Source organism: Mustela lutreola, chromosome 13 (assembly GCF_030435805.1).
Source record: "Mustela lutreola isolate mMusLut2 chromosome 13, mMusLut2.pri, whole genome shotgun sequence".
Taxonomy (NCBI): Eukaryota; Metazoa; Chordata; class Mammalia; order Carnivora; family Mustelidae; genus Mustela; species Mustela lutreola.
Genome location: NC_081302.1, coordinates 53,462,171 through 53,484,896, shown reverse-complemented (window position 1 = coordinate 53,484,896; position 22,726 = coordinate 53,462,171). Strand labels below are relative to the sequence as shown.

At 46.2% G+C, this 22,726-nt stretch overlaps 1 protein-coding gene across 2 annotated transcripts; it reads right to left on the bottom strand.

The window, feature by feature from the left end:
* Positions 1 to 179: 179 nt before the first annotated feature.
* Positions 180 to 14,437, bottom strand: RGCC (regulator of cell cycle). 2 transcript variants are annotated; one of them, XM_059143963.1, is made up of 5 exons: positions 14,172 to 14,436; positions 13,479 to 13,664; positions 4,144 to 4,251; positions 2,087 to 2,149; positions 180 to 570 (listed from the first exon to the last, which is right to left on the bottom strand). In XM_059143963.1, the coding sequence occupies exons 1-5, from the start codon at positions 14,218 to 14,220 to the stop codon at positions 563 to 565; spliced, it is 414 nt and encodes a 137-aa protein (XP_058999946.1). In that variant the 5' UTR covers positions 14,221 to 14,436; the 3' UTR covers positions 180 to 562. The 2 variants fall into 2 exon arrangements, with proteins under 2 accessions (XP_058999946.1, XP_058999947.1); XM_059143964.1 differs by lacking the exon at positions 2,087 to 2,149 and having other exon boundaries at positions 14,172 to 14,437.
* Between the last annotated feature and the right edge of the window lie 8,289 nt (positions 14,438 to 22,726).

Genomic DNA, 22,726 nt, shown 5'->3' with positions numbered 1-22,726 from the left:
CTGGAGTACTGAAGGAGCTCCAAAGAGATCCCTAAGTTCCCCAGCCTATTGTCTAGAGCAACCTGGCAGCACCCAAAGCCCTTGTTTGACATCAAGAGGTGTGTTATTCCCACCAGAATATTATTTAAATGAAAATATATTGAAAGAAAGAAAGAAAAAGTTTACAAAATACAGACTACTCTAGTTCAAATTTTATTTGCATACAAAAATATATTATACTGGGAAAAGCATATTACTGTTTCCAACTATATATAATTAATTACAAATATGTTCATAAAAGCACTTTAAATTACGGGAAAGCTAAGTTCCGAGAGAAAACAGAATATTAGCGTGGATCATCCGTTCTAATACGCTGCAAGCTGGTAAACCAAGTCAGTGTCACTGTCTAAATTGCCCAGAGATGATCTTAAAGGCTGGTGTTAGGACAAGCCGGAGCATGGCCCGGGGGTAGGTGAGCGCTCATCTCCGCTTTGGCAGCAAATTCCGTCGCTGATTTTACCAGGTCCTTGGAGCTTTCCAAAGCTTCTCCTTATGATGGAAGGACCCAGACCTTCTTCCGGTTTCACATGCCTGTGAAGAGGGAAGAAATAAGTTCTCCACTCACAAAGGTTTCCGATTCCTATGCTTAACCAGATCACACCACCACAGACAGGCATAAAGGCACCACACGTCATGGCGGGCTTCCCACGTGATGTATGTCGGATTAACTGGTACAGCTGGGCAGCCGGCTGCAGTTTCCATGAAGAGGCAGGCTTGGTACCTGGGTCTCACCTGAACTGCGCTGTAATTACTATAATCTCTGTCAAAACAGGCCTTAGTCTTCTGATGTGGGCTGGATGGTACGGCATGGAAGAGAATGAGCCATAAAATTCTCCAATGAATAGGAAAAACACCAGGACTTTCCTACCCACAGTTAGGTCTTGGTGTCAGAAACAGAGTCATTTTTAATTAACAAACTTCGGATCTAATTTTTCAGGTTTGACTTGGCCATTTAGCAGAGTACAGCAAAAAAATATTTCTTAGGGGAAATCAACACTTTCATTGAAAAATTAAGAGGCTGGGACAAAATTCTTCTACTCTATGACTGCCTAAGGCCCGCCAAGAGTACAGCTGGTTAGATTTTTATCCCAGAAGCTCTAGTTGATCCTTCTGGCTCTTAAGATCCTTTCTTTTTAACCCACCATGGGTTTTTTTGTTTTTTTGTTTTTTTTTAAGATTTTATATATTTACTTGACAGACAGAGATACTAAGTAGGCAGAGACGCAGGCAGAGAGGAAGGGAAGCAGGCTCCCCGCTGAGCAGAAAGCCCGATGCGGGGCTCAATCCCAGGACCCTGGGATCACAACCTGAGCCGAAAGCAGAGGCTTTAACCCACTGAGCCACCCAGGCGCCCCATGATCCTTTCTTTTTAAAACTGAGTGGGTAGATGAATTCTGAGGGCTCCATCTTCTGCCCCCATCGTAGTTATGGTCTGCTATCTTCAGTTCCCCACATTTTTAATCACACAAAAGGGGTACCATTACTGTAACCGCCAAATGGGAAACAAGGTAGTGTGTACTTAAGTCTTTCACCAGTTGTCATGGGCCTTTGGTTACGGGGTCTTCCCAGGCCAATTCTTTCCTTTGGGACCCAACCCTGTAGAAGTCAGACCTCTCCAAGTTCCTGGATCTAACCTGAGAGGACCTCCCCGGTCCGTGGGATGGAACCATCTGTCGTGTTAGCACATTGCTTTTGCAGTCAGTCGGCTCATTTCTCCCCTGAAAAGCCTGCCAGGCTCTCGTGGTGGTAAGGCTCCCATCTTCCTCTCACCCCTACTCTGCATTTCTCAAACAAAATGTCATTGTTTGCTGGTGGCCTGTTCTCCGCCTTTGGAAAGGGCCAAGATCCACATGAACGCAGGCTTATCCTCAGAACTTCTTTCTGAATCACTAGAGTTCTTGGGTTTCAGAACCTAAAGAAGCCTGATGATGTAACTTCCTGCCCCAGGCAAGCTGGTAAATATTATGGCACTTTATCAGCAGGGGTGGTTGGTTTTCCGTTTGATTTTTTTTTTTTTTTTTTTTTTAAATACCAGGCATGTACTCACTTGCTAATGTTCTATCCAGATCAGCAATAAAGTCTTCTAGCTCTTTCGTGTCTCCTAGTTTGGCTGAAAAACAAGAGTCGACCTTCAGTTTCCATTATCAACAACAGCTCAGGGCGCCCTCGGTTCCCAGGGTAATGTGGCCCCTTTTGCCTCACTCATCTTCAGGGACCTGATTTTCAAGCGTCCTGTACCAACCCTCAGTGCTCGGTGTCTGCTCCACGTTTACTTACAGTCAACTCAGACGCTGACTTTGAAGACCTGCTAAAATGTCTCCTCCTTGTGTTTTTCTGTTCATCAGCCCTCACGCCTCCCCCACCCCAACAACCTGGAAGGAAAATCTCCCTTCACTGCCTTAAAAGGGCAGGAGGAGTGAGGGGCTGCAGGGGAAGAAAAGAAGTTCTGATTTGGCTCAGTAGATTAAGCGTCTGTCATCCGCTCAGGTCGTGATCCCAAGGTCCTGGTATCGAGTCCCACATCAGGCTCCGTGCTTAGCGGGAGTCTGGTTTTCCCTCTCTCTCTCTGCCCCTCCCACCCACTTGCACTTGCTCGCTCTCTCTCTCTCTCTCTCTCAAATAAATAAAAAAATTTTAAAAGATCTTTAAAAAAATAGTTTTCTTAAAAACGTTTTGATTTTTTGACTATGTAGGATTCATCTGTCAAAAAATACTCGGTAAGCATGGCACTGTGCAGAGCAGACACCCGGAGTCAGTGTTCCCGCTCCGCCTCACCTCTGCCCCATTATTGTTCCTGCTGCCACCCCAGGGCCACGGTGCAGCGCTCGGAGTCCCTCCAGTAGCAACGGAAGGGAAAGACACCGAGCTTTGTCAAAATGGTGCGGGGAAGGTGCCGGGAGGCTTCCGGGTCCGGGACAGCCTGGTCCCATCCTGGTGGCCGCACAAGGCAACAGGTTCTTATCTCTGGATCCAGAGATATATAGGCTTTCCTGTAGAGCTCATTATTCATGCCTTCTCCAAAATGCATTCCTGGAGAGCTTTATTAATTAACCCTTGCTGGCTACAAACAGCTCATTGTTCTTAGCTTTTAAAGTCAATCCGCCACTGGAGCTTTCTCTCCCTCTAGAGCTTTCTCTCCCTCTTTAATTCCTATCTCCGGAGGATCAGGTGGCAATCTGGGCACCGCTGAAGCCACTTCCTAGACTGCTCGGTCGCTCTGAATTCAATAGCTCTGTTTTACCCTCAGGGAGCTGGACAATTGCAGAGTCCCCGGGGGCTGATGCTAACACTGCTCAGTTGAGAGGAGAATTTAAAAATCATTTTTTTGAAAAAGAGGGAAATTCCTCCTTAATGCCAAGAGTGAGAACATTAATAGGATCTTCATATTTCTTTTTTTAACTCTGCTCCATTTTTATAGCATTCTGCAACTATTTTCAGTAAGTATAATGTTTCTTGAGGAAAAAACTCCTTTTGTTTTCAAAAGGGCACTTGTCCAATATAACAGAACATTCAGCTCTCTAGCTGGAGACACTTGACAAGTGCCAAAAAATAAGAAACTGCTCATGCATCTTTAAAAACTTTTTTAGGTCTATTAATATCACAGGAGAGCCGGGCTGGGGCCTGCTATTTTAAATCATGTCAGATCATTGCTTGAGGATGACCCTAATTTACTGACTTGTTAAATTAGTAATCTGAAAGCGTTGATCAACTAGTTAATGCCAATGGAAAGAAACCCACTTTCTGCAAACCCCAACTGCTGCTAAGTTTTCAATTCTAGAACCAACCAGTCGGGGAGAGAGCTCTGTCATTTGGCAGCCTTGATCACACCACGTGAGAGAGAAAGCAGAGTCTGGGGAATACAGGTTTTCTCTCTCCCTGCGAATTTGGCTTCTTCCATTTATCTGATTCATTTTCACACTGATCAGAATCCTGAGAAAGAACGAACTGCCCTTCACACCGTCCCCTAGGAGGATGTTAGTTCTATTTGTTTTGCACATTTGGGGTAGATTGATCAGGGCTGAGGGGGAGGAGAGGAGAAGACTGAAGGAGGGGATGGCAGTAAGAAGCTAAAACAAACACTCACACCGCAGCTAACCAGCTCACCTTTCCGAGGACTGCCAGCCGGGGAGAGCAGAGCCGGAGCGGAGTCTGTAGGAGAATTCAGTTTCTCATCACTGAAGCTGAAGCTGTTCCTATAGAGCGAATCTGCACCTTTCAGGAAAGAAAACATAACTCACTCAAGGTGGTTTTCAGCCCACGGTCTATTGGTAACCAAGAGCTCCTCTCCAAAAAGAGCAAAGTGGTAAAGAAAACAAGCTGATTTCCAGATTTTATATTTATGCCCCCAAAATGATCTGAGACAGGGACTGTGCCTGTGTGTGTGTGTGAATGTGTGTGAATGTGTCATGCACACCAAGGTCCTTGCCTACCTGAAGAATGCAGAGTAGGCTAGCATTATCATGACCGGACCAGACTCCTTTGCAGCACATAGGAGCCCACTGCCCAGGTGTCTGACAATCCAGCCAATGCTTGGCTGACGGGGTGGGGGGTGGGGCGGCAGGGTTGGGATTTTAGACCTAATGGATCATCTTTCCTAAAAAAGGTTCCTTCTGCCCTCTGTATTTCCTACAATACAAATACAAGGTTGGATCCCATCACCTAATAACCTCCCTCCTGGGAGTGCCTGGGTGGCTCAGTAGGTTAAGAGTCTGATTCTTGATTTCAGCTCAGGTCACTATCTCACAACTGTGAGATCCAACCCCTGTGCCAGCTCCATGCTCAGCGGGGAACCTGCTTGAGATTTTCTCTCCCTCTTCTTTTGCCCCTCCCCTCTTCTCCCCCCCCCCCCGTCTCTCAAATAAATAAATAAATCTTTTGAAGAAATGTTTAAATAATAATAATAATAATTCTCCCTGCCTGTTCAAGAGTCTCTGCCATGGTTCTCCTGAGAACCTACACTCTGAGAGAAGTTAGAGGGTCAGAGATAAATAGTTCTTCTAGAGATTGTCAATTATAGACAGTTTGAGTGATTTGGTGGCTCCCTCTGTTGTCAGACCCCTAAAGACCAGAGCAAGAGCCAGTCAAGGTCCCAGAAGCAGGGTTGTGCTAGGAGTCAAGGGAATCTGCTCAGCTACTTCGGGACTTGCCCTTGAGCAAGAGAGTATCTCTGAGTCTCAGCTTAGCCACCAAGAAAATGGGAAGGCTTCCTAACCCTTCCAGTCCCTTCCAGCTCTTAAGTTCTGAGAGTCCGCTTCTCTAGGCCCTACCAAGAAGAGGGAAACGAACCCACAGCCAGCCCAGCCACGCGGCTGTGACACGAGAAGGGAGCTAGTGGCTGAGCTGCACCCACTTGAAGGGCTCAAAGGCAGAGCAGCCAACGAACGGAAGCAGGATGTGGCATCTGAGGTCACAAAGTAACAACCTTCCTGGTTAAAACCAAACACAGAGCCAGCCATGGTTGTAGCAGAGATGAGCCCCGGGGAAGGCTCTTCAGGTGAGAGAAGGCACTACACCGGGCTCCCTTTCTCCCCAGCCTCCTCTGACCCAGTGGTCCCAGCACCATCTGTCTTCCTAACCTACACACCCATCTTGTCCACTCTTCCGAATATGCCCAACCTTCCCAATTTTTCTGCCTTCAGAGGTCCAGCTCACATTACCTAAAAGGACCATAGTCACTGCAGGGCTTGATGAGGAACACCTTCTGAGATCCAAAATACCAAATCTCACACTTATTATTTCCCCAAAAATATATTCCTCAGAACATTGGTCCTTTGGAAAGAAGAACCATACGATCAACTAAGTCTGAGAGACACGGAGCACCCCTGGAGATTCCTACTGTGTCCTCCCACTTTAACGTCCCTAAAAGGTCTCAGGACAAACCAGCTTATCCTTACTTCTCAAATTGAACTACAGGGTGCATTTTTCATGGCAGCGCCTTAATATTTCTCAGGACACTTGCACTCCATGGAACTCAACTGTAGTAACACTGAGCCCAGCTCTAGAGCAGTCTGGATTTTCCCAAGGGAAAGGCTTTCCCTTACATACAAGAAAGTGGTCATGTCTGATCGACAGCAGAGCATTACTATGTGACACCCCGCAGCAGGGAGGGGAACTACCACAGGCAGAACCTGAGAAACTTGTAGGGAAAAGATGACGTTAAGACATAGGGTCAGGAAAACCACAGAGGGCCTGGGGAGCCCAGCCTCATGCCCAGGCCCCTGAGCCAGAAGAAGGAATATAAGGCATCTGGCACATAATCTGTGGTTCTGAGGGACACAACGAGCATCACCCCCATCCCTGGCCCAGAGGCCCAGCCCAGAGACTTGGGGCCCAGACTTCAGTGGCCACACCTCTGGCCTCTATCTTCCAGAAGCAGCTGGTCTTTGAGAGCCAGTTTCACCACACCTCACTCCACCCCACCCTGACCACCTGCCCTTGCCCTGCTTTGGACTTCAACTCTTTTCTGCTCCAACTCAACAATTTTCCAGCCACATATACTCATTCTTGGGGGGAAATGGGGGTGAGGGAGGGGGAGACACACACACACACACACACACACACACACACACACACACAATTTGTTTTTCCTCATAGCAAGTAGACCCGTGTCATTGCGTTTTCGGGGAAGGAATGATCTCAACATGGAAAAGGCCATTGCAAAATGGTAGGGAAAAAAAAGAATCCAGTGAAGATTCAGGGAAAATTCTGGGTCACTCAGGTGATTTTGAGACTCTGTAGAGAATGAGTCATAGTACCAGGACCTTGCCACAGTGGACCTCTTGGCCTTTTAAAGTCCGGTGTGAAAATGTCTTTTTGAGCCAAATATTTTCCTCAAACTTAGAAAATATATAGACAGGGGGGTGCCTGGGTGGCTCAGTGGGTTAAGCCGCTGCCTTTCGCTCGGGTCATGATCTCAGGGTCCTGGGATCGAGTCCCACATCGGGCTCTCTGCTCAGCGGGGAGCCTGCTTTCTCCTCTCTCTCTGCCTGCTTCTCTGCCTACGTGTAATCTCTGTCAAATAAATAAATAAATAAATAAATAAAAAGAAAAAAAAAAGAAAATATATAGACAAAGTGGCTGTTACTTGCCTAATAAAGTCAGTTGCAAACCAAACTTAAAATAATCAGAAATTCCTTTTACTGCTAATGAACTCAAGTTATTCATTCCCCCAATGAGGGAGAGAAAAAAATACGAGGTTCCCGTATCTATATATAAATACACACACACACACACACACACACACACGCGCGCAGGCATGTGCTCACTTCCCTCCCCACTCCCCCTCTCCCCTTACACCTCCCAACCACCCCCCCCCACCCCACCACCACACACACACAGGCTCACACACCAGCACATTGCCACACCTTGATTCCTCTCTCTTTCCATGAGTTTCAGGGCACAATCTGAGCCAGACTTGATTCCAGGCTCCAAAATATTCAACCATCAACAGGAAATGGCCCCCAGCTTCCTTGAGCCAAACCTGCCCACAGTTTAGTTCCACCCTGTGGTAATACTGTACGCACGTCATTCACGAAAACAGCAACTTCCAAGAAGCCCAAAGCTGCTAAGAAGCCCAGCAGAAGCTGCCACAGTAGAGACAGCTGGGATTGGAGGCCATGACAGCTGTGAGACCCTGTACAGATCACTTCACATCTGAGTTTCAGTTTCTTCTTCAGCAAAAGGGGAAAGATAACTAGGCATTCCAGGTATGATTCCTATGGTGTTCTTGTTATTTTTTTCTAAAGTTCCCGGCAAAATGGAGGATGACATGTTCAGGAGAGGAGAGGTCACCACAGAGTCTAACCCTCAAGACTACGGCCCAGCTTCCTCCTCCTCTTCAGAGAGTAACAAAATTCTTCTTCTTTTTTAAAAGATTTTATTTATTTATTTGACAGAGAGACACAGTGAGAGAGGGAACACAAGCAGGGGGAGAGGGAGTCGGAAAAGCAAGCTTCCCGCTGAGCAGGGAGCCCAATGCAGAGCTGTATCCCAGGACCCAGGGATCATGACCTGAGCCTATGGGAGATGCTTAACAACTGAGCCACCCAGGCATCCCAAGAGTGACAAAATTCTTAAGAGAAGCTTATCTTCGGAGGCACTCGAGAATAAACCTCCGTAAAACAAACCATCAACACAGAAGGAGCCTAACCTCTAGACCTTGCTTCCTTTTATCCAATAAAATTTTACTCCACAGATTTTTTGAAGCACCCTCCATGAAGAAGATCTCATGGAAGGCATTGTGGTCGATGAAAAGGTAAGGAAAGCCTGACTTCCTGATCATTTCACTCCTCTGCAACTTCATCCTGCGCAAACAGCCAGTCTGATAAAATGATACCAACATGTTGCTCACGGACAGCATATTAACATGTGACCGCCCCACCCCAGTGTCAGATGCTGCTATTAACAGGGGTCTGAGAGGCACACACAGTGGTGATTTGGGGAACACTGGTAGGTGATAAGACTAGATATTTCAAGGCTCCACAGCATCGACTTCAATCAGCTCTAAAGCCCCATCTCACAAGCATCTCCAAGTCCCACTAGAAATGACCTTGGCAAGGCAACTTTGGCGAGCTGAAGCCAGGCACCTCACACTCAGGGACCAAGTTTTCCAAGACCCCAGCTGAAGAAATGTCAGCATATTCGATATACAAACAGCCTGCTTTAGTGCTCACCAACAGAGCTTTAGAAACTCTGTCAAAACAGACGCTTGTTTAAAATGTAGTTGAGCTTTTGGAGCATGGGGGCAGGGGAGAAAGGTAATTTAGGGTTAGTGCCGACATGTGCTACTCCAGAGGGAAGGAAAGCCACAGACAGTAAACCTTGCCCAGAGCTCCTGTAAATATAGAACAATCCCACACGTTGAAGACAAGCAAACTATAGTAATTAACTGGGAAAAAGAAAGCCTTGGACCTGTTTCCCTTTTGCCACAGGGAATGGGGGTGAATCTCCCTTCAACACTATAGCCCCAGCTTCCCTCTCGACACCTCTCCAGGTCTCTGCCAAAGTGAGCCCCGTTCCCCCACCTGGAACCCCTACCATCATGCCAGGGCCACCTGAGGGCTTCTAAGCTTCCATTCTCTCCTGGCTTCAACAAGTTCAGATTCTAGCCTCTGGAGCTCCTATCCTGGATCTGCCAATACACTATCAAGCTGGCACCCAGCGTCCAGCAGGTGCACACGCTGAAAGAGTCTAGGCAAAGATATACAAATGCTCTGGTCTTGCGCATGCTAAAGGAGCCAGTTCCTCATTCCCTAAGACGGTTCTACAATATCACAATAGCCCTTGCATACACAGGAGACTTTGGATCCTTCCTGTTAAGTAGCAAAATACTTCCCCACCCCCATTCAAAGGAAAAAGGTGTGTGAAACCCCAACACGGCAAAGACGGAAGTTCCTACCACCTTTTAAAGTTCATATAAAATCATTCGATGAAAATATAAATTAACACATTGGTTAAAACTTGGTAATCCTGAGTGAAAATTTCTTTGAACATATTTGAGGAATCATGGTGTGCATGTACAGTTTTGAAAATATGGAAAAAATCGGAGCACCTGGGTGGCTCAGTGGTTAGGAGTCTGCCCTCTCCCAGGGTCCTGGGATCAAGCCCCAACCCCACAGCAGACAGCGGCAGGCGGCAGGCACCCGCTTGGGCTCGCCAGGAAGCCTGCTTCTCCCTCTCCCACTCTCCCTGCTCCTCCTCCTGCTCTCACTGTTTCTCTGTCCCAGAAATAAATAATATTTTGTTTAAAAAATACTAAAAAGCAGTATATTTTTTAAAATAAGTTTAAACCCAAGAAATTTATAGCCTCTGGGGCAAACCTCTAAGGATCAAGTTTGAACAACATTGCCCGAGCTCCTAATTACACCGCCCTTTTACTGCTGACATTAAGACAGCTCCCACCAAAGTGTCTGTTGGACCCAAGTCTAGGGGAAAGGAACCAGCCTGTTTTGATCAAGCCCCATTTGAATGCCATCCGAATGTGGCGTGATCTTGCAATTTTCATTTTGGTCCTCTTCATGTCTCTAAAGGACCCCCTGTAAGTGGGAACAGGGAGTACTTATTAAACGAACATTCTTCTATCTAAGTAATTTGCTTCTTTGGATGGAAGGAATAGTCTGTTTCTTCTTTGGATGCAAGCAATCCTTTTTTTATTTTAGTAAGAAAAGGAAGGGTTCTTTTCTTTATTTCCTTTTCTTTTTTGGGGGGTAGGGGCAGAGGGAGACAGAGGAGAAAGAGAATCTTATGCAGGTTCTGCATGGCGCCCACACGCGGAGCTCAATCTCACGACCCTGAGATCATGACCTAAGCTACAATCAGGCTGATGCTTAACGAACTGAACCACCCAGGCGCCCCTAAGGAAGGGTTCTTCAAAAATAAGAATTGCTGCTTTGAGCTACTGAGTAAGGTGGCTACCTTTCTTGAGTGATAGAGCCCTAGATGAGGCTGAGTGAGAATCAAGGACCACTGGCTGATAGCTCATTTGTAACATTTCCATTTAAGACACTTGAACAATTGTATCTGATCTATAGAACAGAGCCTGGTGCATGCATTTTAATGTTTTCCTGAAAGCATGAAACAGAGCAAATTTTTTCTCCTAAATCGTTGAGCCTATGGATGTTTCCCACTAGCACTACTAAGCAGCATCCTTTCAATTTCGCAGCTAGAGAAACTGAGGCCCACCTACTGCCCAGGGCCCCCAAAGAACTCAGCCTGGGCCCCACTGACCCAGGCAGATGACCACTGCCTTGAAGAGACACCTTCAGGCACAACCACTATAAAGAGGCACAAGTGACCCAGGTCCAGTAGGACCGGCTAACCATCCATGGTGACCAGAGCAGTCTTTAGGACTGTGGTAGAGATCCTATGAGATAACACATGTAAAGCACAGCAAATGGACCACTACTAGTAAGAGCTAATAAATAATAATAATAATCCTAATAAAGAGTAGCTCGTAAAAGTGAGCTACTTTTATGATCATTATCCTGGTATGTCCTCCTTTGGTAGCCTAAATCTCAGTAGGATCTACCTCTCTCATTGTCCTCCTCAGAAAAGCAGTGAACAGGTAAACACATCGAATAAGTAAATGTCTGTGCTCAGTTCTTGGTGGTAGTTAAGAGACAAACATTATGCTTCCTCAAGAAATTATTATTTGACACTGCTTCTGCCAACACTATTTCTAACCAGTCTTATGGGGGACAAACTACACATTTATAAGGAAGACAAGTGTCATCGGAGCCTTCTTTAGACTGTCCTTACTATGCCTCTAGCCACCAAACTAAAGGTCAGCAAAACAGTTAACAACAAAAACAGAAAACAAAATACACACGTGCGTGCAAGGGCATGTCCCCCCTCAAGAGAAACTGTAGACAACTCCAAATGTCTCCCCCCAAATCGTTAAGAATGTGTTTCTGAGTGCCTGGTCTTTGAGGCCCCTGAAAACCAACACTGAAATCCTACTCCCAGGGAGTTGCAATCACCCCTGATGGGCCAGCTCAGACCATATCCCAGCCAAACGCTGCTGTGGTTTAGAAAGGAGTTGTTCTTTGCAAGAGCACAGCACTGGACAGACTGTCCCAGCTTTCTTTCCTGTGGGGGAGAGAATTGGTACTTGATGAGTAACTCGCTCCATGCCCCAGGAGACATAATAAGTTTGGCCCCAGATAGTGAGACAAATTTCAAAAGTTTTTAGATTTCCCTTTGAAATTCAAAAATAATTGATCCCATCATTACCCATAAAGTCCAGAAATACAAAACAGAAAATTAACAGCACACTATTCCATTCCCGTTCACCTCAAAAGCTGCAATTAAATCTAACCCTTGGGCGGGGCTGCCAAGGAGAGTCAAGAGGGACCTCAGGTTTCTGACTCAAACCCTGGACAGGGTGATGAGTGCCTTTATTCCTTTTCAGGAAGACAGCTCATGTTGAGGTCTGGGACTGTGTCTTTGCCCTGGAACAAGGAAGAGCTTCAGATTTCAAAAGAAGAGAATCACAAGGAAAGGTCACTGTGTCATGTTTTCACTTCCAGAGTCAAGGGCAGCAAAGGGAGTGATATTCATGATGGTAACCGGTCTAGGGAATGAAATCTCAAGAATTATTCAGAAAAGTTCACTTTGAGAAATAATAAGTCATCCAAAATTTGAAAACTAACAATTAGATAATACTGAAAAGTCACCAAATTCGTTGGTTAGTGTTTTTGTTTTTTTTGTTTGTTTGTTTGTTTGTTTTGTTTTTAAGATTTTATTTATTTGGGGCGCCTGGGTGGCTCAGTGGGTTAAAGCCTCTGCCTTCAGCTCAGGTCAGGTTCCCAGGGTCCTGGGATCGAGCCCCGCATCGGGCTCTCTGCTCAGCTGGGAGCCTGCTTCCTCCTCTCTCTGCCTACTTGTGATCTCTATCTGTCAAATAAATAAAAAAAATCTTTAAAAAAAAACTTTAAGATTTTATTTATTTGACAGAGAGAGAAAGAGCACAAGCAGTGGGGAGCAGCAGACGGAGAGGGAGAAGCCATCACAGGGCTCCATTCCAGGACCCTGAGATCATGCATGACCTGAACAGAGAGCAGACCCTTAACCAACTGAGCCACCAGGGGTTCCACCAAATTTGCTGTTTGAAACCGAAACAGGTATCTATATAATCCTTACAGACCACTTGGTCCTCGGAAAAAAGCTGTCTCACTCCTTGTAAGGTTGTTTAAGACAAAGAGACCCAGGGGTAGTCTTGCTTATGAGAAAAGCTGCCAGGAGGCACCTCTATGCCCATGTGCTCTGGCTCCCTCTCCAGCCTGAGTGGGTGGGGGGAGATGTGCAAGCCTGCAGTCCCCGCGGTGGGCCCGCCTGAAGGAAAAGGGATACTTGAACTCTGTAGCGCCAGAGAGTCTTTCAAAACTGCGGGCAGTACAGCAGCAAGTCTGGGAGCTCAGAGCCAGAAGAAAATGCAAGAAGTTATTTCAAAAATCCCAAGAACAGCAGCTTATGAAATCTTTCCTGGTGTCACAAATTTTTTCAGTATTGTGCCCTGCCCTATCTTCCTCCACCCCCATTCCTGTGGCACTTGACCCACACACTCTGAAAAAAAAAAAAAAAAAAATGACTGCAGAAAGAGAGAAAGGCAGGGGAAGGCAGGAGAGGTAGCTGAAAACAAGCCTGGCTGGGGTCCCAAGAGTCCCGTCTGGCTAGAAAGGACAAGCTGCTTTATTAAAACCCTCAGGCCTCCGGACACCTGCAGGTGGCAGGTAGCCCAGCTGGCCCTCCGAGATCTTCCTAGTGACAGCCCCCGGGGTCTTGCCCTCGCTGCGGGCGTCCTAGGACCGCGCGGTGTCGTGGGCTCACTGCGCTGGGCGCCATCCCTCGGTCTACAGATCGGCAAACTGAGACCCGAGCCCCCCCGCGCTCCTTACAGGGACTTCCCCCGGCTCCCGCTCCTTCCCGACTGCCACACTTACTCTCGGAGTCGCTGAAGCCGCTGCTGTCGCTCACGCTGGCGCTGCTCCGCCGCTTCATGCGCTCCAGGTGCTCCTCGTAGTGGAAGTGGCGCTCGTGGAAGGGCGACGCGAAGTCGGCCAGCACCGCGTCAAACTCGCACAGCGCATCCGTCAGGTCCCCGGCGGCCGCCGAGTCCAAGGCCGGGGCTGGGGACGGGGAGGGCGGGCTCAGATGCTGGCGCGGCGCGGCCGTCCCGTCCCGGGGCCCGGACGGGGCCGCCACCATTCCCGAGGAGAGCCGGCATTCACGGCGCGCGTGCCGAGTGACAGCCACGCTGGCGCTGCCCGTCGCTCATCTTTGCTGCTCTCAACCAGCCCCTGAAGCGGTGCTACTACCCTGCCCATTCCACCGACGCGGAAACTGAGCCTCCGCCGCGTGGGGGTGCCGACCAAAGGTCACCCAGCTAATCGACGCAGCGGAACTCTTCCCACGCGTGGTCGGGGACTCGCCGCCACTCGCGTCCCCCGGGGGCGCGCGCGAACCGGAGGCGGTGGGAAGATTGGGTGGGGATGCGTCCGTCATGGGTCCCCCAGCCCGGCGCCGGAGGACGGCCGAACCCGCCCGCAGCAGGGTCCCGCGGGTGAGGATGGAGACGGACGCCGTGGGACGCCCTTTCTCTCGAAGGGCCGGGGCTTTAGGGGTCCCACACTCACCTGCCGCCGCGGCGGCCGCGGGGCTGCTCTGCGCGGCGGGCGGCTTCATGGGCGGGCTCGGCCCCGCGCGCGCGGCGGAGGGTCCTGCGGGATGCTGAGCCCGGAGACTGTGAGACCGCTCGCGCCGAGGCCTGCGCCGCTACCCGGGTTTATGTCCGCGCTCGCGCCCCGCGGGTCTGGCTCGCCTGGCCGCGCTCCTGCCGCGTCTCCCCTGGGTCCGCGCACACTCCCGCTCTTTCTCCCGCCGCCGCCACCCTCCTGCCCCGGTCTTATAGCCGCGGGCGGAGGCGGGCCGGGGCGGGGCCGGCGGGTGTGTCCCAGCAGCCGCGCCGGGGACGCCCCTGTCCCCCAGGCACCGCCCTCGCCACGCGCCCACCGCGGAACCGCAGTGACGGCGAGTTGCCGGAGCCCGGGTTACAGCCCCAAATATTTACTCGCCACTTCGCCCGCGCGCCCTGACAACCTGCCTCGCTGAAGTGTCTCTGTCGCCACCGGAGCCCCAAAGAGTGTACGGCTGGGCTGGAGCACCCCCCCCCCCCCGCTTCCTGCCGCGTGCCCTTTACCTCCTCCAGTCTTAGTTTCCTCATCTGTGAAATGGATGTGCTGAGCCGCTGGGGTTTGCTGCGAAGAATAAAGTAGCCCTAGGAGGCCCAGACGGGGGTCACACACGCTGAGGGAGGCTCCCGCGTCCTCACCCCATTTCCCCAGGGGACTTAAGCGTTGTGGGCAAACCGAGTGCAGAGATAGAAGACAAGAGGGGCAGAAGGCGTGGAGTGCACGCGGTTACAAGCCTTAATTGCTCCCATCTGAGAGCCCGGAGTCTGACCTTGTCCTGGCCTTTCACCCCAGCCCTGACTTTATTCAGGAGGAGTTTTTGTCAGGGAAAGAAATTACTGCTTAGATGTAGCGCATACCCGGTGCCTTTCAGCGTCTGCTCCAATGGGCAACCTACCCAGCCATCTTGCTGGGGACCAGTCATGGTCAAGAATAACTCTCCCTGCACTGCCCCAGGAGGCAGCCACTAGCCACAGGTGGCTATGTAAATGTAAGGCAGCTAAAACAGACTACAATAAATACCTCGTCTCTCAGGCTCACCAGACACATATTAAGCGCTCAACGGCCACCATTGCAGAAAGTCCTATTGGACAAGGCTGCCAGGGTCTCTGACCCACAAAACTGGCCTGGGAGGGTAGAGAGGCCTCTTACCCGGTTATCAAGAGCCTCCTGGGTCAGATTCTGTTATGCACCATTTCCAGCCCATACAGCAATCCTGAGAAGTGGAATTATTGCTAGTTTCACAGGTGAGGAAACTGAGGCGCCAGAGATTAAGTAGGTTGCCATTCAGGTAGTGATGGAAAGGCAGGTCTCCCTGGTTTCGGAGCCACTTTGGGTTTCACCACACTTTCCCTTCCTCCATGTGCACAGTGAAGAACGGGCCCCCAGGAGGAAAAGGCTCGGGCCCCCAGGAGGAAAAGGCTCGGAGTGACAGAGCGGGTCCCAGGCCCTTAAAGCGACAAGGCATTTTTCATTTTACCTCCTTTTCTTATTTTTCCCACCTCCTTTTTAAATTCTTTTTTTCCTTCCTTTCCTCCCTCATGCTCTTTAACTTGCGTGGCACCCAGTGATGATACCCGGGGCTAACTCAGCAGCGTCCGATCTGGAAACTGAGGCCAGGGAGCTGCTTTCCAAACGCAGTTCTGCCTTCTCATCTGGGGCTGGGGTGCAGGGTGGTGGACACGCCCGCCCGCCTCCTGCAGGAAAACTCTGAGTCCCCGTCAGCCAAAGAATCAGCCAAGTTGATCTTCCGAAGAGCCTAGAAACAGCCCTACTTTTTAGCAGCTGTTGTCAGTTTCCTGAGTGACAAAGAAGATAACCTTGTCTCTTCTAGCAGAGATTGGTTGGCTGTTTCATCTCTACCCCTTTGTAAAAGAACTCACCCAGACATCGGGGAGATGGCTGGGCAAAAGGCCCTTCCAGGATGGGTGTCCCTTAGGCTATGGAAGACTACTGCTCTCTCTTTTTACTAATTATAAATTTTAAGAGAAAATTAGGTAATAGTACTCTGTATCCACACTGAGAATTAACACATGTTAATATCGTTATTTTTGCCTTGGATATTTTTTGAGACAAAGCTAGCATATGATAAAGTACACAAATCTTGAATGTACAGTTTGATAAATTTTTACCTATGTATACACCTGGGTGACCAACCCGATCAAGATGCAGTATTTTGACTTCATCCCAGAAGGATCCCTATGCCGTGTTCTAGTCAATAACACCCCATTAGCAACCGTAATGGTAACCCCTATTCTGAATTCTGTCGCAAGGAATTAGCTTTGCCAATTTGAAGCTCCTTAACAAAATCACACTGTATGTATTCTTTTTATATCTGGCTTCTTTTGTTTGACATAATGTCTTCGAGATTCAACTTTATTGCTGCAGTATTAAGCCATCTTCCTGCTGATGGACATTTGGACTGTTATTTTGCTCTTGTCACTGTTGCTATGGTAAGTGGCTCTGTAATGCGTATTCGTGGGCCTGTCCCCTTGTGTACATGATAGTCTCTAGGATATGTATCTAGAAGTAGAGTAACAATATGGGTTTGATTATCTCTAGTCATTGCCTAATACAAACAGAGCCACTATGAACAGCCTTGTATGTTTCTTTTGGGGCACAAAATCACTTCTCTTGGGTTTATACCTAGGAGTGGCATTTCAGAATCATAGGATAGACATATTCCGCTTAGCTTTCAAAGATACTGCCAAACCGTTTTCAAGCCAACGGTGGTTGAATAAATCTACGTTCCCAGCAATGTATAAGCATTCCAGTTGCTCCATATTTGTGTCAACATATGATATTGTTAGACTTGTTAAGTTTAGCCACTCTGGTGACTGAGTCTGGTACCTGACTGCAATTCTTCTTCGTCTTCTCTTTCTCCCCCACTTCCCCCTTTACCTTCCTCTCTCCCACCTCTCCTCCCTCCTCCTCCTCTTTCTCTTCCTTCTTCTTCTGGCTTTAATTTACATTTTCCTAATAAGTAATTAAATGACCACCTTTTCATGTGCTTCAAATATTTTTTTTTTTAAGATTTATTTATTTATTTATTTGACAGACAGAGATCACACTTAGGCAGAGAGGCAGGCAAAGAGAGAGAGAGGGAAGCAGGTTCCCTGCTGAACAGAAAGCCCGATGCGGGGCTCAATCCCAGGACCCTGGGATCATGACCTGAGCCCAAGGCAGAGGCTTTAACCCACTGAGCCACCCAGGCACTTCTCAAATACTTTTAATAAGAGAAATAGAACAATACAGACCAGGTCGAGATCCTCTTGGTTTTCCTTCCCAGCCCTAGCCCCCTCCCTCCCCAGAATCAGCCACTACCAGGAATTGGTAAGTACCCTCCCAGTCTGTGTTTTTGTACTGAAACTATATGTGTATGTTTATGTAAAAAAAAATGTATAGTAATACTTTATGTGGTTTTAAAATTTACATAACTTGTGCTGCAACATGTTTTGTTTTCACTCAACATTGTCTTTACATATGCTGATACACACAGATCTAGTTTATTCACTGAATCTGCCCAATTGAATTCCATTGAGTGACTACAGAAGGCTTTATTTAGCCACTTTCCAGTTGATGGACACTCCAGTTGATGGACATTTGGACACTTGGATTGTTCTCAGTCTCTGTCACAAACAATGCTTCAGTTAACATGCTCCTACCTACCTCTTATCGCTTACATGAGTCCACTGTAGTGTGTTTCCTACTGTAGAACCAGACAAAAGGCAAAGGTTAATCCTATAATCCATTGAGCTTTTGACTTGTTCCATTTTCTATTCCAGGGGCCCCTATGGTCCCAGCCACATGGCCATACTGACAAAGATGATAAGTGACCTCACAGTTCAAGTGTGACCTTGTCCTTTACTGAGGAGGGGTGGGGAACCCTGTGTTTCACCAGCCTTGAACCTGAATTTAACCATATAGCCTCACGATGGGATTTACACAAATTTCTGCTTCCAGAAGGTCACTTGGTCCTTCTGTGAAGGAGACCTGTGTGGTCTCCTTCCAGAAAAAGACTGGAGGCAGCTTATGATTTTGAAACAGGGCGACTTCTCACTTTTTCTTTCTTTCTTTCTTTCTTTTTTTTTTTTTTTTTTTTAGATTTTATTTATTTATTTGACAGTCAGAGAGATCACAAGTAGGCAGAGAGGCAGGCAGAGAGAGAGAGAGGGAAGGAAGCAGACTCCCTGCTGAGCAGAGAGCCCGATGCAGGGCTCCATCTCAGGACCCTGAGACCATAGCCTGAGCTGAAGGCAGAGGCTTTAACCCATTGAGCCACCCAGGCACCCCAACTTCTCACATTTTTAACACTAGTTCTTTATCTTAATTGGCATCTCTTCTGCATTCCATTGACCACTTTCTCCTGAAGATTTGTTCTGAATATCTACCTAACCACCTCACCATTTCTCCTCAGGGTCCTATGGAATCCTCCTCTGTGAAATTAAATTCTGACCTCCCTACAAGGCTCTCCTTGACCTTCTTTTGAGAAACCAGACTTCATCAAAATATAAAACTTTTGTTCATCAGAGAGACCATTATGAAAAGAAAAAAACAAGACACAGACTGAAAGAAAATATTGCAATACATATATTTGACAAAGGATTTGTTTTTAGAACATGAAAAGCCATCTACAAATTAATAATAAAAAGGCAAAACCTGGGCAAAACACTTGAACGGACACCTGACAGAAGTTCTATGAATGACCTGTTAACATGTGAAAAGTCAAATACAGTATTACCCTGCAATCTAGCAATTTTCCTACATCTTTACCCAAAAGAAATAGAAAACACTCTAAAAATACTCTGAAAATGCATTTTTATTCATAGTAGCCAAACACTGGTAATAACGCAAAGATCCATCAACAGGATAGATGTACAACTGTGATGTGCTTATACAACAGAATACTACTCAACAGTAGAAAGAACTACTGACCCACAGCAACAACATAGAGGAATCTTGGAAATACTGTGCTTACAAGGGTCCTGCAGTTGGCAAAATAACAGCCCCTCAAAGATGTCCAGATCCAAATACACATAATCACGTGGCAAAATGACCATCATGTGATGAAGGTTGAGGACCTTGAAATGGGGAGAGAACTCTGGATCACTCGAGTCCTTAAAAGCAGAGAAGCCCTCCTTGCTGTGGTCAGAGGAAGATGTTACAATGGATTAACGGTCAAAGACACAACATTGTTGACTTTGAAGATGGTGGAAGGGACAACCAAGCCAAGGAATATGGGTGGTCTCTAGAGGCTAAAAGAAGGCAAGGAAAGAGACTTCTCTAGGGAAAGGAACAAAGTTTGGCCAACACCTTGACTTTGACCCACTGAGAACACTTACTGATAATAAACTTCTGTGGTCTTAGGCAGTTAAGTTTGTGGTAATCTGTTACACCAGCAACTAGACACAATCTTCAATGGTTTTCTTATTTTGAGAGTTGATTCAAGCATATGTTTGTTTGTTTGTTTTTAATTCCTTCAAATAAATATTTTCCTATTTTTTTTGTTTATTTCTGTGTTTGTGTTTTTACTCCTAGCCTTTCTATTTCTGCTCATCTGTCTGTGCTCTGTGGCTGTCCAGTGGCCCTCTATTCATTTGTACTGCCTTTTCTCTTCTGCTTGGTGTCTAACTCTCCAGTATGTTTTCTTTAGGCACACATTGGTGTATATGCTTTGAGTAGAATTATGCCTCATGATCATAATCTGGGTTGATAACCTGGGACCAGAAGATCAGTTTCTATGTCTTTGAATATTGCTTTTCATCATTTTAATGGCTAATGCATAGATTAAAAATTTAATCAGTTCCCCACTTTCCACATTTAGATTGTTCTCAGTTTTTCACTTTTATAGATGACACTTTGAACAACACTTTAGTAACTATATACTTAGGCTCATTCATTATTTTTTCCTTAGACTAAATTCATAAATTGCTGGGTCAAAGAAAATACAAAATGCTAAGTCTTTCAGTATGTAATTTCCAACCAACCAACCAATCAACACAAAGATTATATTAATTAAGACATAGCTTCTGCAGAAAATACAAGACAATATTAGCACATCAATCAGTTTTTTTTTCTGATACTCTCCTACCAACCAATCGTCGGGAATGGAAACATTCTGAACTGTTTTCCTAAATAAAAAATTGGAAATAAAATAGAATGAGCTCACATGTTAACAATCAGATACAAAACAAGTACCTACTTTCTGAAATGTCACCTTTATCAAACCAGTGCTCTTTGAGGCCCCCTTACAATGTAGTGCCTGTTTTGTAAAAGCACACTTGTTTGGTTTTGAGGTCTGACTGTGCAGGGGGCCGGGGGCATTCTCATCCTCTTTTGTGCTCTGATTCTCCCTAACAATGCCGACTAAGCACTTTGTTTTCAACCACAGGGTCTGGGCTCTGCATAGTTATACCATGCCTTTTAGATTAAATCTGATTTCTTCCTTCAAGTGGATACTTTATTCTTATAGCAAGCAGGGTGTAGAGTTCAGAGAAAGGAGATCCTGTTTTATAATGTTTATTAATGTCTTAAAACTTGTGCCCATCTGTTCTGAGTCTGAAAGAAATCAAAGTTAGGCTTACAGAAATCAGGCACAGTGAATCAATCAATTAATTAACCTTTGTTGACTGCCAACAATGCGTAAGGCAACAGGAATAACAAAATCAGAGAGTAAACTTAAAATACATTGGTAAATATTCTACTTTCCTTTAGTTTTAGTTGCTTTTCCTGGAATATTAGAGGAATGTTTAAGTTTGCATTGTGTTCTTCTAGATGCTTCTTTTTTTTCTTAGCCTGGAGGAAAACCATGGTAGCTTTTAAACTTTCTTGTTTTTAGTCAAAAGATGCTTTCCAAAATTAAGGAAAATGGAGTTTGCCATATGGGTGTCGCCTTTATATGTCTCCTCTTTTGCCTATTTTTCTATTCAGGTGTTGTCCTTTCCTTACTGATTTGTAGGAATTCTTAAAGTATTTTTGATATAGATTCTTCTTTGATGTGAGACATCTTCTCTCAGTTTGCAGTTCATCTTTTTATTTTCTTTAACATGTCTTTTGATGAATACAGGTTTTTAATTTCATTATAGTTAAATCCATCACATTTCCATTTTATAGTGAGCTTTTTTGTGTCCGGTGTTTAGGAAATCCTTCCCTACCCTCAAGACCTAAAGGTATTTTCCCATGTTTTCTTCTAAAAATTTTAAAGTTTTTCTTTTGACATTTGAACCCTTAATCCATCTGTAGTTGATTTGCGTGTCTGATGTGAGATAGGAATCTGATTTGCTTTTCGTATGGATAATCATGTTTCCCTGTCCCATTTCTTGAATCCCTCATAAATAATCAAAAAATGCAAATGAAGACCATAAAGAGATACGAATTTATGTCCATTCGATGGGGAATAATTAAGACATCTGGTGATACCAAGTTCTGAAGAGGACAGATCAATAGGATGTCTTAACGTGTCGCTGGTGAGAGCATAAGCTGCCACGACTGCTTTGGAAACGGGTATGGCATTGTCTTGCAACGTTGAACGTTCCCACACCCTATCACCAACCCACATTCCATTCCTGGTTCTAAACCAAAGACGGTTCCAGGTATGCACCAGGAGAGAGAACCACCTATGAAAATCTCCAATGCAGCTTTCTTTATCACAGCAAGAAATGTGAAAGCCTGAACTCCAGTATCCGGCAGGCCAGATAAAGGCTGGTATATTCATCGCATGAAACACTACAGGGCGCTGAAGATGAATGAATCACAGTAGCCACAACAGTAGGAATGACTCTTGGTAATAGAAAACTAAATGGAAACAACGTCCCAGAAGATTAAATAGGGCATGATATCTTCTCCAAAAGAGTTACAATTAAAACTAATCATTATATGGTTTGCACACATGTATATGTGACTTAAAAATATTTTTTAAATCAAGAATGAATAAAAATAAAAATACAAAGTTTTGAATTGTGGTTACATCTAGTGGGAGTGGATAAGGTAAGTGGGTGAGGTCAGGTGCACTCAAAAGATGGAAGATGATGGTCGGTGTGTTTCTTCTCTAATTGGATAGTGAGCTCATGGGTGTTCATTATATGATCAATGAATAAACATCCAAGTAGATACAATAAAAGAGGGCTGAGCATGGACCAGAGATGAGTGGGAGGTAAACCAAGGGTAATGAGTTCAACTTAGTGCCTGAGATCCATTGAAAATACAGTCGGGGGAGAAAATTCGCACAGACCCTTTGTGAAAGGAGCTGGCGTAAGGTTTGAGGTCATGGTGCTTAAACACAACGATCAAAAGTGTTAGGGATGAGGAACAGGTATGAACAGATTGAAATTCCTCACCCTAGTAATTTTTTCCACCAGATCCTGATTAGCTGCTAGTTAATAAATATGCAGTCTGGCTAAATTCTATGTGTTTGGGGGCCTATTCAGACCAGAGTGGGGGGGAAAAAAAAAAAAAAGGTCTATAAATCAATTCTCCAAGTAGCTGCTGGATTGAAAGAGAAG